The 15223-nt window shown below is 35.9% G+C and overlaps 1 protein-coding gene across 1 annotated transcript; it reads left to right on the top strand.

The window, feature by feature from the left end:
• The first annotated feature begins 2602 nt into the window (after positions 1 to 2602).
• Positions 2603 to 4634, top strand: LOC110156553 (B2 bradykinin receptor-like). Its single transcript, XM_055149641.1, has 2 exons — positions 2603 to 2631; positions 3613 to 4634. Exons 1-2 carry the CDS (start codon positions 2617 to 2619, stop codon positions 4621 to 4623), a joined length of 1026 nt encoding a protein of 341 aa, XP_055005616.1. The 5' UTR covers positions 2603 to 2616; the 3' UTR covers positions 4624 to 4634.
• The last annotated feature ends 10589 nt before the right edge of the window (positions 4635 to 15223 follow it).

Here is a 15223-nt window from a genome sequence, read left to right as displayed (position 1 = left end):
TTTAAAACTGACCTATAAATGTCCAAGCATGAGCTAAATAGAGCACACCTTTTCCCTTCACTGACAACCTTTGGTGACCTGTTTTGGCTCTGTGTGAACAAACCCACAGCATCGTGCATGTGGTAGAATCAGTTGCATAACCTTTTCCAATCCAAATTTCCTCATCTGAAGGGTGTTCTCAAAATAAACTTCCTTTTGCAAAAATGCTGGCTCTGTCCCAAAATGTAACTGTAAATTGTGTGGTTTTATTGTTAAGTGTTTCCAGGATAGGTGTCTAATAAATCACACACCAACACAAACACGCTGTCAAAGTATCCTTCTTCAGTCATTCTAACTCTCTTAATGACCAATGTTTAAATCTATTTTTCACTTTTTTGTTTGATCAGATAAACTTGTGTCTTCCCAGAATCTGTCTTCTTGTGTGGTTCTTTGAGTGTGGGAGATATGCACATTCCTACCCATGATGAATCTACTGTATTAAAAGTCTAGAATCAGTAAACCAGGTCATGATAGTCATACAAATATACATATGCTCACCAGCGTAGGCAAAGATATAGTGTACACAGTATGGTGACAGAATAAGCCCCCCACAGCATCCTATGTCGTTCTAATGTAATCGTTGAGAGCTTTGCGTGGGCTCTGGTTTCTGGTTATTGGATTTGCAAGAACATGCCTGAAGCTGTCCATTTAAGTCGATGACCACAAAGACGTCATATTTCAATAAGAGAATAAGAGGTTTAGATTGACAGAAAGGGAGGTATAGGTAGGAATCGGTAGGATAGGTCTGAGTAAGGATGCATAAGTTTTTGAAATATTTTTGAGAAATAAAAACACCTCTATTCCATGGTGTTTTATTATTCTATTATACTGTATTATATTGTATTGTTGAATTGAATTACTATCAGCATTATGAAGAAATATGTCTGCTATAAATACAACAAACAATATCTAAGTCTTTTGGGATTTATTTTTGTATTTGAGCAAAACTTATCTTGCCTCAGTACAGATATATTGCATAAGCAGCTCTCGAGGTCAAAATATGTCCACTGTGTGCTGTTGGCATCTGTGTTTTACTGTCTATCAGGAAGTGCACATTAGTATGCTAGCTGAAAAGCGATTATACACTCATCATGGTGAATAATTAGGATGCTCAGAATGCATAAGGTTAGTTAGGAATAACTTCAGACCACTGTTTATAATGAACTACTTCTCTTTTTTCCACATTTTTGAAGACAGTACAAATCAGATAAATCCATGTATCATTTGTTCATTTGTTTTTCAAAATAAAACCAACAGTAAGAAAATGAAAAAAAAACAACAACACAATTTTCTTTATTATTTATCTCCAAAGCCAAAATGAAAAAATGGATAACGAATTTGTTTTGTTTGTTTTTATTTTTTGTTTTTTCAGTTTTTGATTTTGTGTTTATATGAATAATGGAAAAAACTGATAATCGGCCGTTTTCCGTTTGAGTTACTTAAACTGCGATGCCAGACTGAACCAGGACTGAACCAGGACTGAACCAGGACTGAGTGCCAGGACTGAGTGCCAGGACAGGCCTGGAGGTGTGCCTGCATACACTGTCTGGTGATCAAAAATGAGACAGAGACCAGACTGGGACAAGACCGAGGCTGAGATCAGGACTGAGATTAGGGCTGAGACCGGTTTAGTCCTGGTTTAGTCCTGGTTCAGTCCTGGTTCAGTCCTGGTTCAGTCCAAATCCAGGGCGAAAGTCCGGCATCACAGTTTAAGTCACGGAAATAGGAAATGGCCGTTATCTGTTTTTACCATTATTAATTTAAACACAAAATCGAAAACTCAATCATTATCTGTTTTTTTGTTTTTTTGGAGACAAAAAATGAAGAAAATTGTTATTTTTTTGTTTTCTTATTTTTGGTTTTATTTTGAAAAACAAATGAACGAATGATACATTGATTCAGGTACAGCGCCTTTAATGTATTGATAAAAATGACTGTCAGTGCCATACATACTAAACTTTTATTCCAGAAGGTATTTGTTTATGTAACCCAGTGCATTTTGGAAGGTGGACATTATCAGTAGCTGTATTTACTGTGAATCACGGGTCTTTCCTCTGGTGAGCAACCTTTATGAAACAAAAATGCTGGACAGCGACTCATTTTAGCAGTCGCCTATTAAACATAAACCATTATCCATTTAAAAGTGCAGAAGTTAGGCATCAAAATAAGACATTTACAGTGGTAATTAATCCAGTTTTATTTATTAGGTACAATACATATAACTCTGAAATCCTTTGGCGAGCTGCTTGGAATGGGTGGAGAGCTACTGGTTGGAGATTCCTGGTCTAAATCAAATGCTCACACTTAATTCTTCATCACATACTTTCCTTTCTTCATTTTACACAATCGTCTGGATCCTGCTTGTGTGTATCAGATCTGAGGTCCAGTCAGTGGTGAGTCAGTGCTAGAGGTGGGGGCTACATACTCTCCACATGAACAGCACTGCACATGGACAGAGAGACAGAGAGAACCAGCGAGAGAGGGAGAAGGAGAGACAGTGTGACGTCAGGCCCGGTCTGTATATATGACCAAGAGCAGAGCCGCACCACCAGCTCTACACATTCCTGCTGCGTCTGGATGGAGGCTGAAGAGGTGAGTTTTGTTGAATGATTTCTAATATATCTGAGAAACATTTGAACATTTGAATATGGTTCTTGACAGTCAAAAGTTGGTCAAAAAGTTGTAATGCACTGATTATATTCTTGTATGGGTGAATATGTTGATCCTATGTTATTTACATACCATAGCTTAAAAAAAAGTTGGGCCAGGGAAGGGAAATAGTTTTTTAAAAATGGATGACAGTGGCTTAGTGGAGTATTTGTTCATAAACAAAAAACTGACTTTTGAATGCAGCTCTGACCAGTGCACACTATTGTGTCATTGAGCAAAACACTTTACCCCTCCAGAGTGTGACAAGCAAGCTATAGGTGCACCCTTATTTTTGTCAGTCTTGCCAAGAGCAGCTGAAATGAATGAATAATTCTTAATAATGCATTATATTTTTGAATCAAAAATAAAGTTGCACTATGTAACTTTTATGGAGAAAGCTTAACCTTCAACTGTCTCCATGGATATATTCTTTCTTTGCTTAAAATGGTCCATAGTGTGAAACTAAACTTTCTATGGGTGTTTGTATATTGCAAATACATTGCAGTGCATGTTATTATTGCAAATAATAACATGCATTCTTATTGTGAGTAGACTCTTAATTTCCACAGATCTGACCTGTAACTTGTCCTAGTGGCATCACTTACTTGTTTCCATGGGGACGGATACATTTATTGCCATACTGAATAGGGCTGGGTATCATTCAGAAGTTACCAATACGATACATACCTCGATACAGTGAGCTTATGATTCGATCCAATACAATATATTTCAAATCGATTCAATACGGTTCAATAAAAAATAAAGACTAAATCATACTAAAAGTCTTTGTTAAACCACTTCTTTTGTGCAAAGTTAATACGGAACCCATTTTAATCAATCAAAACAGTGAAAATGTCAAATGTTTTGCAAAAGTTACATAGTGCACTGCATAGAGTAAATGTATTGATTGTTTTGTTCTGACAGATGCCAGTGAATACCTCCTCCATTATCATGGAGCTGGACATGTGTGAGCCCTACACTGCGGCGTGGCTCTGGCTCTCCTGGCTGCAGCCCTTTTACCTGGGCCTGCTCTCAGCCATAGGTCTTCTGGGGAACCTGCTGGTGCTTGTGGTCTTCTGCTTCCAGAGAAAGCCCTGCAGTGTGGCTGATATCTACCTGGGCAACCTGGCTCTTGCCGACCTGGTTCTCATGACCTGCCTCCCCTTCTGGGCCCTCACCATCTCTCGTGGTTACCAATGGGACTTCGGCGAATTCCTCTGCAAAATCGTCAACGTTGCCATCTTCATGAACTACATCTGCAGCATCTTCTTCCTCACCCTGATCTGCCTCGACCGCTACATGGCCCTCGTCAAACCAATGAGCATAAGTCCATTCAGAAGGCGTTCTTGGGCAAAACGATTCTGCTTGATCATCTGGTTGCTCGGTTTTGTTTTCAGTCTACCTGTTCTTATCTACCGGACTGTACGCTATGAAGAAGAGGCTGGAGTTGATGCATGTATTCTGGCCTACCCTGAACCGAAATTGACTGTGTACCCAAACATTGCTAGGAACATCCTTTGCTTTGTTCTCCCAGTGCTGTTGATGGTTTATTGTACTAAACATATCGTTGCTTCTCTAAAAGATGGAGGGATGGTTGGTCCGCCCAGTCTGAGATCGGAGAAGAAAGCCACATATCTGGTTCTGGCGGTGCTGGTGGTCTTCCTGGTCTGTTGGGGCCCGCACCAGCTCATGAGCTTCCTGGACACTCTGGATTATTTTGGGTTGACCCCAAGTTGTCTTTGGGGTCACATTTTGGACATAGGCATTCAGCTGTCGACATATCTGGCGTACAGTAACAGTGCGATAAACCCCCTGCTCTTAGTGATAGTGGGGAAAGACTTCAGGAAAAGGGCCCGGGAGGTGTGTGGGAGAAGGACAAAACGCAGAACCAAAGACTTTCCTGTACCGCACTGTGAGTTACTCCTCTGTGAATAAGATCAATGGTGCACACCGCGTCAGCCTGGACAAGTGTGCAGTCTACACTATTTCATAGCACTGGAAAAAACGAGAACTAAGAATGGAAAAAGACTTGAATATTTTTCAATAAATCATCTTTACAGTTTCAGATCTAGGCCTACAGCTTTACTTGTGGGTATTTATCATCTACTGATTTGGTGGTTGCTGTTTATAATAAATACTGTGTATTGTATGTTTTGTAGTCTTTATAAAACTTGACAAAATATTTTGACTTAACTTTTATGAATTATTATGAAAATTATGAAAAAATATTATTATGAAAAACTTTTTTTCGAGCACAGAAAATGCATATTAAAGATAAATACAATAGTTTATCAAAATTAAGAAGTCTAAATTACCAGAAAATAATGGTTATTGTGATTCAAGGTGTTTTGTTTTTGCAACATGTTCTCAAAAATGTTGATTCTTTCTTGGCCTAATATTAAATCAGTGGTTCCAGATCAATGCATTATCTGTAAATGTATTTATATCTATATTATGTTTTAAAATGTCTGTCCTATGAAATGAGCACTGTCAAACAGCCTATATAAATATTTATGTATGTGTATATATTTTTTTGTTTTAAGTAAATCAGGGTCTAAAAATATGTATGTTTTCTGAATGTTCTTTTTACAGTATGTTTTAAATAAACAAAATTGCTAAATAAACACAATAAACAAACACATAAACAGTAGCTTGTTCTAGTATTCATTATTAAAGTGACCGCGGTTTTGCAGATGAGTCCAAATGAGCGGACATTACCGATCTGCATTACGTCTGAGCTCCACTGGGAATAATTAACACAGGTCACTACTTCCTCCTTCACCTCCTTCACACGAGAGACACAGACCCCACATCATTCTGACAGTGAATCAACTGACTCATCTGATCCATAAGATAAGACTGTTCACTGACATCATGTAAATCAAAGTAGTGATAGTGTTTTAAAATGAAAAAGATGATGATTTGTCCAGAATCAGAAGTTTATTGCCATTGGAAGTGAACAAAATTCGCAATAGGAAGTTGCTTTGGTGATGAATGAATGAATGTTTATTCAGACAGTAATACATAGAACATAAATAAAAACGTAAATATATAGATATAACACAAAAAGTAACAATTTCTGTTCTATAATAACAGGCAAAATAAATGTTACGCCAAATTTTCCTTGTGTCCGAAAAAGGAGAGGGAGGAAGTAAAAACTTATTTAACCCCACCCCTTTTTTCTCCCAAATTAACAAAGAACACATATAGACTTCTCATTTCCTGTACAATATAAGCAATAATTGCACAGTACCTGCAATGCATTATAAATCTAACAACAACAACAATATATGTATATTATGAACACAGATATAGTACACATCATATACACAGATATAATATATACATGCCTACATACACATTATATACACATATACATACCCATGCATACATACATACATACATACATACATACATACATATATATATTGGTAGGTATATAGTTTCCTTCCCTTTCACAAAAAAGTAGTTGGATATTTTTTGGTGTGTGCTTATTTTTAGCTTTATACACTTGTACAGTTTCATACAGAATCAAATAATTTTCAATTCAATTTGAGTAATTTAGTGAGAATAAACAGTGGATTAGTGTGGTTATGAAATTTGACATTATAAATAATTCTTATTGCTCTTTTTTGGAATTTTTATCAATGTTTCTATTGCGGTTTTATAGTTATTGCCCCAAATGATGTGGTGCAACATAAAACTATGAATAAAATATGAACAAAATCAAATAAAGGCATGCATAAAAAACAGATCCCAGGTTATCAAATGTTTGTGGTGAAGTGAACAAGCCCGTTTTGAAATGCAGGGGGCAGTATTGGCCTGTTTTTTGCTTGACAATGGGAAATGCACATAACTTTACAAATTTGAGAAGCAAACCATTTAGACAGTATTTCTGTATGGTTCAGATTAGAAACGGTTATATGTATAAAAACAGGAAGCTAAAACCCATGAATAATAGTAGACCTATAGTATGTTTTTTTGTGACCACATTAATAAAGGAGCATCTAGTGAAATTTGGTAAGTCCATATTTAAAAAAAATCATTAATCTATTGCTTTCTACCACTTCTAATGATGTTAAGAATACACAAATCAATGCAGATTAGTTTCGCAGACATTACTTGAGAGCGGTGAGGGAGTGGGATGCTGCTGTTGCCGTGGTGACGATGCTTTAGAGAAATGTGTGGATGCTGCTCACTTTGACTTTAGAAATGAATCAGACTGACAGTAGCGAGCAGAAAATGCAGATGTCTTGGTGATAATATCCGTCAGGTCGTTAATCATGAACATGAACTGAACACGATCAAACTGTCTGTTGTTTTGGTTACTGCAACAAATTCTAACCTAAAGAAGTACATGCTGACCTGAAATGTAGCTTATGATCTCATTTGATTTTATTTTGTAATATTATGTTGAGGCAAAGCAAATATCTGAAGTTAATCTAGTCTACTTAAAGCCAATATGTTAATGAAGAGATGACATCCATTTAATTAAAGAGACAAGCATGGTTTGATGTAGAAAAGGTTTCAACATTGGTCATTCTTTTCATCATTTTGTTTTGTTTTACATTTAAAGGTGTACCATGCAACTTTTCAGGTATAATGGTTAACCAACTAACTGTCTCCATCTCCGCTACTTTGCTTGGAATGTTACTTAGTATGTAATTTCAGGTATTTTTATTGCTCCTAATACCTTAAAAACATGCATTCTTATTGTCAGCGTAGTCACCTCTCCATAGATCTGAGCTGTAACTTGGCCTTGTAGTGCTTGCTTCGTTGGAAATGGATTTGTTTAATGCCACGTCGTTGAAAATTCCAGGCAAAACAAAGATTGCACCTTTAATTAAAGTCAGCCTTGGTTTTTGGTTAGAAGAGCAAACTGCATTGACCAGAATCCTTTGCTCCTTTCCAATGTAGAAATTACTTTCATTTTTTATCATAATACAGTTAATAACAGATGACAGATTTGTATGATTCTCTAATTTTGATTTAGTTTGGTCGGATTAATAACTGAATATAAATTATAATTTTACACCAATCAAGAAGCAATTTATGAAGAAAAGCTCAAAAATATGTTGAAAACACTAGGATATTTCACAGGGAGAATCAAAAAAATAAAAAATAAAAAATCTTTAAGCATGATTTTCAACAAAATAAAGCCATTTTCTTATATTTATATTTGTCAGGCAATAATTTCTGTGTACATTAGAGGAGTTTTGCTAGGTAAAAGTTTTGGAATTCCCTAGAGTGATATCACAATTTCCAAACACTGAAAAAACTAAAATCTTGTTAAGATAAGATGTTAAGTTAAGATGACTCTAAATAAGAAAGTTTTATCATGATTTGAGTAAATTTCATTTGAAAAGTAAAATTATCTGCCAGTGGAACAAGATTTTATTGTACTTAAAATATGAAAACACATCTTGCTACAATTAAAACAAGAAAAACAACAACTTTTTGCACTTAAAATAAGAAACAAAATCTAATGTTGCTAGAATTCAGAAAAACATTGGGAGATAATTGTCAAACTGAATCTACTCAGATAAAGTAACATTTTCTTAATTTAAGCCATTTTACTTTACTTCGAGATTACTTTTTGAAGTGTAAATCTAAAAATGATTAAATTGTGGGGAAAAAACGAGGGTGAATGTTTTTGCAAAAATCTTGTTAGATCAAAAATAAGTAAACTAATCTGTCATAACACTTTAATAATTTATACTCAAAATTGATTGCACTAATGGCATGTCAAGGCATTTTTAAGATTAAGTAGCCTAATATTGCTTCATTACCTCTTTTTAAAACCTTTGAGATACAGATATTGTGACTAGAATGATCCCTGGTTTATTCAGCAGCGCTATTTCTGTAAAATGTTTATGCACAGGTTTCCAAATCAATAGAGTCTGTTGAGGCACAGGAGGTGGTTTTGACACGAACTTTCTCACTTCTGCAGCTGTTAATTAAAACCTGGAGTCTGTTTCAGTGGTGTATAGGATGAAACCTGCTCTGTATGTTCTGTATTAGATTATGGATGTATGTGGCTTATAACGCAGGAGAGACAGAGAGCATTAGCGCGCCGGAGCAGAGGCTGGATCGATATCCCATTGGCGTGAGCACAGTGGAGTACATCAGTGTTGGGGCTGTCACGGTGTAGTACAGGATCTGTATATCACGCACACTCTGATGCCCTCTGCTGGTTGATGTGTACGGACAGAGAAGGTGCACTGCAAATACAGATTAGATGTACTTTTACTTTAACTCCAGTACTTTATTATAGGTCCCAGAGGGGCAATTGTTTTGCAGTGGAAGCAAAATACACACTGTCTCACAGTCGAGCAACAAGATAATGGACAATGTGCTTAAGTTAACGGAACTGTATGTAGCCTCTTGCAGTTTAAAGCTCTCAGATTATGTTATTTTTAGTCTTTGTTTTTATGTTATAGCAAATTTTGTTAGTTAACATTTGTTAGTTATTTGAAATGTTTCTATATACAATCTATATACAAATTTCATACCAAATAAATACTTTAAAGTGGTATAGTGTGGCAGAGTGATGTGCAGTCTGCAGCCATTTGGTTCGGTCCACTTACATTTAAAACAATTGTATTACTCAGGAAGCAATAACTTCAATCCAATAAAGGTTTATTAAATAATAGGATATATACCAGAGCAACAAAACTGTAAACAAAAAGGGTCAAAGTTCGTCTCCATTAGAAATTTTAATGGAGATAATGTTGTTTCCCCATAAAAAACATACCTGGAGTTGTGTTTTGCTTCATTCACTCATGTTTAACATGCAAAACCTGCATATTTAGGCTTTATCTTCTCTCAAACAGAAAACACTCCAGCTGCAGTTCCAGCTTGTGACATCAGGAGCTAATACAGTTAGTGCTCCACTTTGTTTTTAAACTCCATACACACTCCAACCTGTAGCTCAAGAACTACCAGTAGCTCTCCACCCCCTTCCAAGTAGTTCGCCAAAGGATTTCTGAATTATACATATTGTACGGAAATTTGATGAACTACCATTATCGTTTTGATGCCTACCTTTGTGCACTAATAAATGGATAAAAGTTTGTGTTTTATATGTATCTAACTGTTCCCCCATTATGCATAATTTCTTGTGACTGCTAAAATTAGTACCTCTTTGGCTGTTTCTTTTTGTAAAGGTAGCTCACTGGAAGAAAAATGTGAGACCCCTGCCATGCACCTTTGCTAGAATTATTTGGATGATTTCAGTCCTGGAATTGCCCGTTTCTACTTAACAAAAGGTAAAAGGAGCTGTTAACTTGAAAACTACCTCTACATGACATCACAAGGTGGAGCGGAGCATTTTGAGCTTTGAAGATGTAGACAGACTAATAATAAAGGATTACTCAAACATGTGTGAATGAAACAAAACAAAACTCCAGGTGTTTTTTTAAGGAGGTAACATTATAACATGGCTCAAAGCTCACAAGAGTCATTTTTGTGTAATATGCAATAGGACCTTGGTTGCCAGTGCCTTAACTTGCAAAGAGGACACACACAAGTTTTTCTCATTCTCAGTTTATGAGCAGCATGTATTGCAGCAGCAGACGCTCTGATGTTTGGCTCCCGGTGCTGGGGTTTAGGTAGTGAGAATTCAGATCAAACAGAGTCCTTTTAGGTTTAAACCAACTGGATTTAAGCATTAGAACTGGCAACCCAAATGAGAAACTCATGTGAGGCTCATTCCACTTTCTGATTGGAGATCAAAAACACCAAATTATAACAGCTTGGCCTTCATGTCCAGTGTTTTTGTAATAGAGAATAAATCGGCATTACAATTGTTAATGGAAAAAGTGATTGATTTGAACATGACTGTCTGGGGACACAGTCATGTTTGTAGAATTTAGAGACTTTTTATACAGTTTCATTTGAGTATTTTTTACTAGTTTGACATAAATTCTACTAAAACTGTTACTTACCTTAGTTCATGCTGTTTCGAAATGATTAACAGACAACTTAAACAAGCAAATATATCTTGAATTAACTAAAGATGTTGATGTAATTTAGGTGAGTTTTGCCTTCTCAAAAACTCTTAGTTATGGTTAAAAAAATAAACAAAATCATTGATTGTTTGCAGTTTTGCACAGATCAATCACTCTGTATTGAGTGAGATGACAGAGCTTTAGCCAAATGAAGCCTTCACTGATTTAGTAAGAGGTAATGTAACTCCAGTAGGCGCTGCCAAATCTTTACTCTCACCAGGACTTATTTGCTTCATGTTGCCTGAATTAACCTTTTCTAATTTGTGTAAAACAGTGTAGTCCAGTCGTCCAGGAGTGGTTCACTGGACACTGTTTTTGTGACCAAAGCTTTGGGGCTTGACTTTATCAACTCAGGTTAGGATACATTTTCAGCATTTCAAGCCAGTACCATCAAATTGAAAATGGATTCTTAAACATCTTGATTGCAAAAACAGTGTCCGAATTGCTACTGCTGAAACGGTCTCCACTGTTTTGTGTGTAAATGTATAATTCTAACTCTGAGTTTACTGTTATACTAAGGATGTAATGATATCCAAATCTCACAATACCATATTTTCACAATAGGCATCTCAAGGTATGATTTATTATGATATTTTGCGAAGGCTAACAAAATTTCCCTTGTAAAATGCTTTGATAGTCCTTTGCTTCTGTCATAATCCAAAGAATTGAGATTTAAAAGTGCTTCAAACAGTTATTTTGTTCTGGTACTGAGATGGAGCAAAGGATCATGGTCTATGTAGTTCCTTCTGTTCTACAATTTTTAGCTATTGCTGCATCATAATTATTCATTTAATCAAAGAGACTATTGTAATGGCCCATGATATTATTGTGAGACTTTTGATGATACAATATCACAATGTTACACACAACAACTATGTATAATACAAGACATAATCTAAAGGCAGTGGCACAAACACAGAATCCTCTTTGTAATTCTTTGGACTTCTGAGTGTCATTTGTGGTTGAAATCACGGCGACAGTCTGGACATCTGAAGGTGAAAGATCGATGGCGTCTATTCTCCCTGTACAGAGAAACTGAGCTAAAACCTGGGTTATTTCAGACTGACAAGGTTAAAGCCAAAGACCTGAACCTGATCCTTTTCCATCAGCTAACCACTCTGCCGCTCCCCTATACAAGGACACCCAAAAAAGGAATGCCTATGTTTGTTTCAGTGGATTTGGATTCTGAATATCTTGCTTTTGTGATGTTTCCTCAGATCTGTAATTTGTATTCAGTTTACAATATTTTGCTTCCATTATACTTTATTTATTATACTTTTCTTACTCTCTAATATCATTTCCGTATTTACTTGAAGGTTCTATATTACACAAAATTGACTCTTGTGAGCTCTTCTTGTATTACCACATGACATCGCAAGGTGGAAAAGTGTTTTCTGTTTGAGAGAAGAACTCATCTTAAATATGCAGGATTTGTGTGTTAAACATGAGTGAATGGAACAAAACACAACTCCAGGTCTGTTTTTCATGAGGAAACAACATTATCTCCATTAAAATTGTTCTAATGGAGACGAACTTTCACCCTGTTTGTTTACAATTTTGTTGCTCTGGTATATATCCTATTATTTAATAAACCTTTATTGGATTGAAGTTATTGCTTCCTGAGTAATACAATTGTTTTAAATGTAAGCTGACCCAACCAAATGACTGCAGACTGCACATCACTCTGCCACATTATACCACTTTAAAGTATTTATTTGGTATGAAATTTGTATTATTTTAGAAACATTTCAAATAAGTAACAAATGTTAACTAACAAAATTTGCTAAAATATGGCTAAATTTATCAGATCTGTCACATTACAACAGAATCAGAATCAGAGTCATTTAAAGGGGATGTGTTAAGCAAAATCAACTTTCACTTTTATAAACTGTTCCTTCATTATTAGTTTACTCAAAGTCATATTCCAATTAATCTGTGCATGTTTTCGTAATCCTGTATAGTCCCACATCTGAGGCTAGAGTGCTCTGAATAATTTAGTTTTCATCCATCCCTTATCCCCACCCTTTTTTCTTAACTTGCGAATACTCAAAAAATCCGATCCCTAATTATGTGTTTAATGACGCACTATGTAAGTTTTCTAGTGGAGAGCGTGACGCACCTGATTGTCTCATGATGTTTAAACTTTGCTTAAAATGTTTCACAATGACATTAAACAAATCTATCTTGCATTTATTATTATAGCTAACACATACCTTGAAATACATTGTGAATCATAGGTGCAGATTTATGTTTTTTCAAGTGAGGTTTGGGTTTCATTTAGCTTTTTTTCATTTTCGACACTATACTGGAGGAGGGCGTCAGTATTTCCAAGGAGTTTTACAGATTGGATAGAGTTTGTCATTGCATTGTCTGTTCCTTGCGTCTTTGTCTCACTTAATGTCCCAGATTTCGTCTTGTGTCTGAGTGAATAGCTTTTGTGTGCAGCGCAGAGACAGAGATAGAAAGAGAGAGAGAGAACCAGACTGAGAGAGACAGAAAGACAGACTAGAGAAAGGGAGTGATAGAGAGGCAGATAGACATCCAGACAGAAAGGCAGAGAGACAGAGAGAAAGAGATATACAGAGATTACGGCTCATTTTAAGCAAGCACTCTCAAAAATAAGAGACAGTTTAAGATCGGGGGGAATTCGAATGGGTGCTCTAGCCCCTCGGCACCCGTGGGATCGGCACCTATGTAGTGAACATCGTGATTGTGACACCTGACTGTCAACATGGATATAGACTTTTATATAGACTTTAAGATGAAGAAAACCTGAAACATTCTTGGCAATGCAATGACATCTTCTTTGAAACAAGCAAGTGGTGGATTCTCCCTATGAAAAGTTGCTTAGGGCATATTTTAGCTTGATACTAAATTCCCCATAGGAACACTTTTTTTTTTTTTATATATTACGCAAAATTGACTCTTGTAAGCTTTTAGCCAGGTTATAATGTTGCCTCATCAAAAAACCTACTTGGAGTTGTATTTTGTTTCATTCACACATTTCAGTAATCCTTTATTATTAGTCTGTTTATGTTTCCAAAGCTTAAAATGCTCTGCTCCACCTTGTGATGTCACAAAGACGTAGATTTCAAGTTAACAGCTACCTTTTACCTTTAGTTCAGTAGAAATCGACAATTCCAGTACTGAAATCATCCAAATGATTCAAGTAAAGGTGTATGGAGTTTAAAAACACAATGGAGAGTGTTCTGCGTGTTAATGTGTGAATGTAACAAAACTCCAGATATATTTTTGATGAGGAAGCAACATTTTGACTCCCCAAAAGATCAAATATCTTCTTTAAACTTATCTATACATCGCTGTAATATATGACACAGAGAGAGCAGGTAGTTGAATCTGTGAGATGTTTTTATTCAAAGGCATAACAGTGATTGCACATTACTTGAAGCAGAGTCTGCATACGGCTGTGTCCTGACATCTGCGTAAAAACCAAAGTGCTGGAGAGGTGTTCAAAGCATGTGGTGGTTTACAGTCAACACCATGGACATCGCGGGGTCTGCACAGAGCATGCCATTTCTTTCATCTTCTTCTTTTACATTGTTTTTTAATATAGTCTTTCTGGAGTTCTTTAAAGCGTTTAAAAAAGTGCCAGTTCTAGGGCTTCAGGTGCATTCACACTAGACCTGAAGATATGTAGTGTTATGGGGACAGTCGGGGAACATTACAATAGCTACACTTTAAATAATCTTAATAAAGCATGAGCAAAGACTTAATTCATAATGAGCTATTAGTTTATTAAGAATTATTCAGGCTTAAATGCACCATACCTGATTTTTACTACCTTAAAAACAGATCTCTTTTATAAACAGTTTGCAGTTTTTCTGAATTCTTCCTCACTTATGCATTCCAAGCATCTTAAATATTCACCATGATGAGTTTATAAGCACTTTTCACAACATTTAGTGACCCCAGAGTGGAGTTTTACAGTAACGGTAAAGCTAACAACCACTAGCATGCTAATGGGCACTTCCTGATTCTCAGACAATAAAACTCTTTATACGTATTACACACTTTTTGACCTCAAGAGCTGCAATATATCTTTGGAGAAAGTTAAATTTTGGTCAAATACATCAGGAAAATAGCTTTTAATTAATACCCTACCTGCTTAAATAAGAAGTAGTAAAGAAGTAGCCTGAATAAATCTTAATAAACTCTTTGTTCATACTTCATTAAGGCTAATTAAGATGTAGTTATTATGAAGTTACAATGTCCATGTCTCATTTAACAAAGTACTGCATTTTGAGCTTCCCTGTACATTATTTGTGAACTGCTTTTTACAGACAATTCTTGAATACTGTGAGATTACTCTTAAGGTGCGGTGCGAAGTGTCTGGGGAGAGGGAGGTCATGGATTCTTCTGTGGGTCCAGTGGTAAAAAGTTCATATTTAGTGGCCACTGTTCATCTGCATAGTGTTTTTTGGAGTAGCATTCTCTGTTTTCTTCTTCACCTTTCATTAGGCTCTGCACTGTTTAAATAAATTAGTGAAAATGAGTTGAATTCAGAA

This window comes from Boleophthalmus pectinirostris, unplaced genomic scaffold (genome assembly GCF_026225935.1).
Source record: "Boleophthalmus pectinirostris isolate CB_2022bp ecotype Guang Dong unplaced genomic scaffold, ASM2622593v1 HiC_scaffold_13, whole genome shotgun sequence".
Taxonomy (NCBI): domain Eukaryota; kingdom Metazoa; phylum Chordata; class Actinopteri; order Gobiiformes; family Gobiidae; genus Boleophthalmus; species Boleophthalmus pectinirostris.
This window is presented reverse-complemented; position numbering and strand designations above follow the sequence as displayed.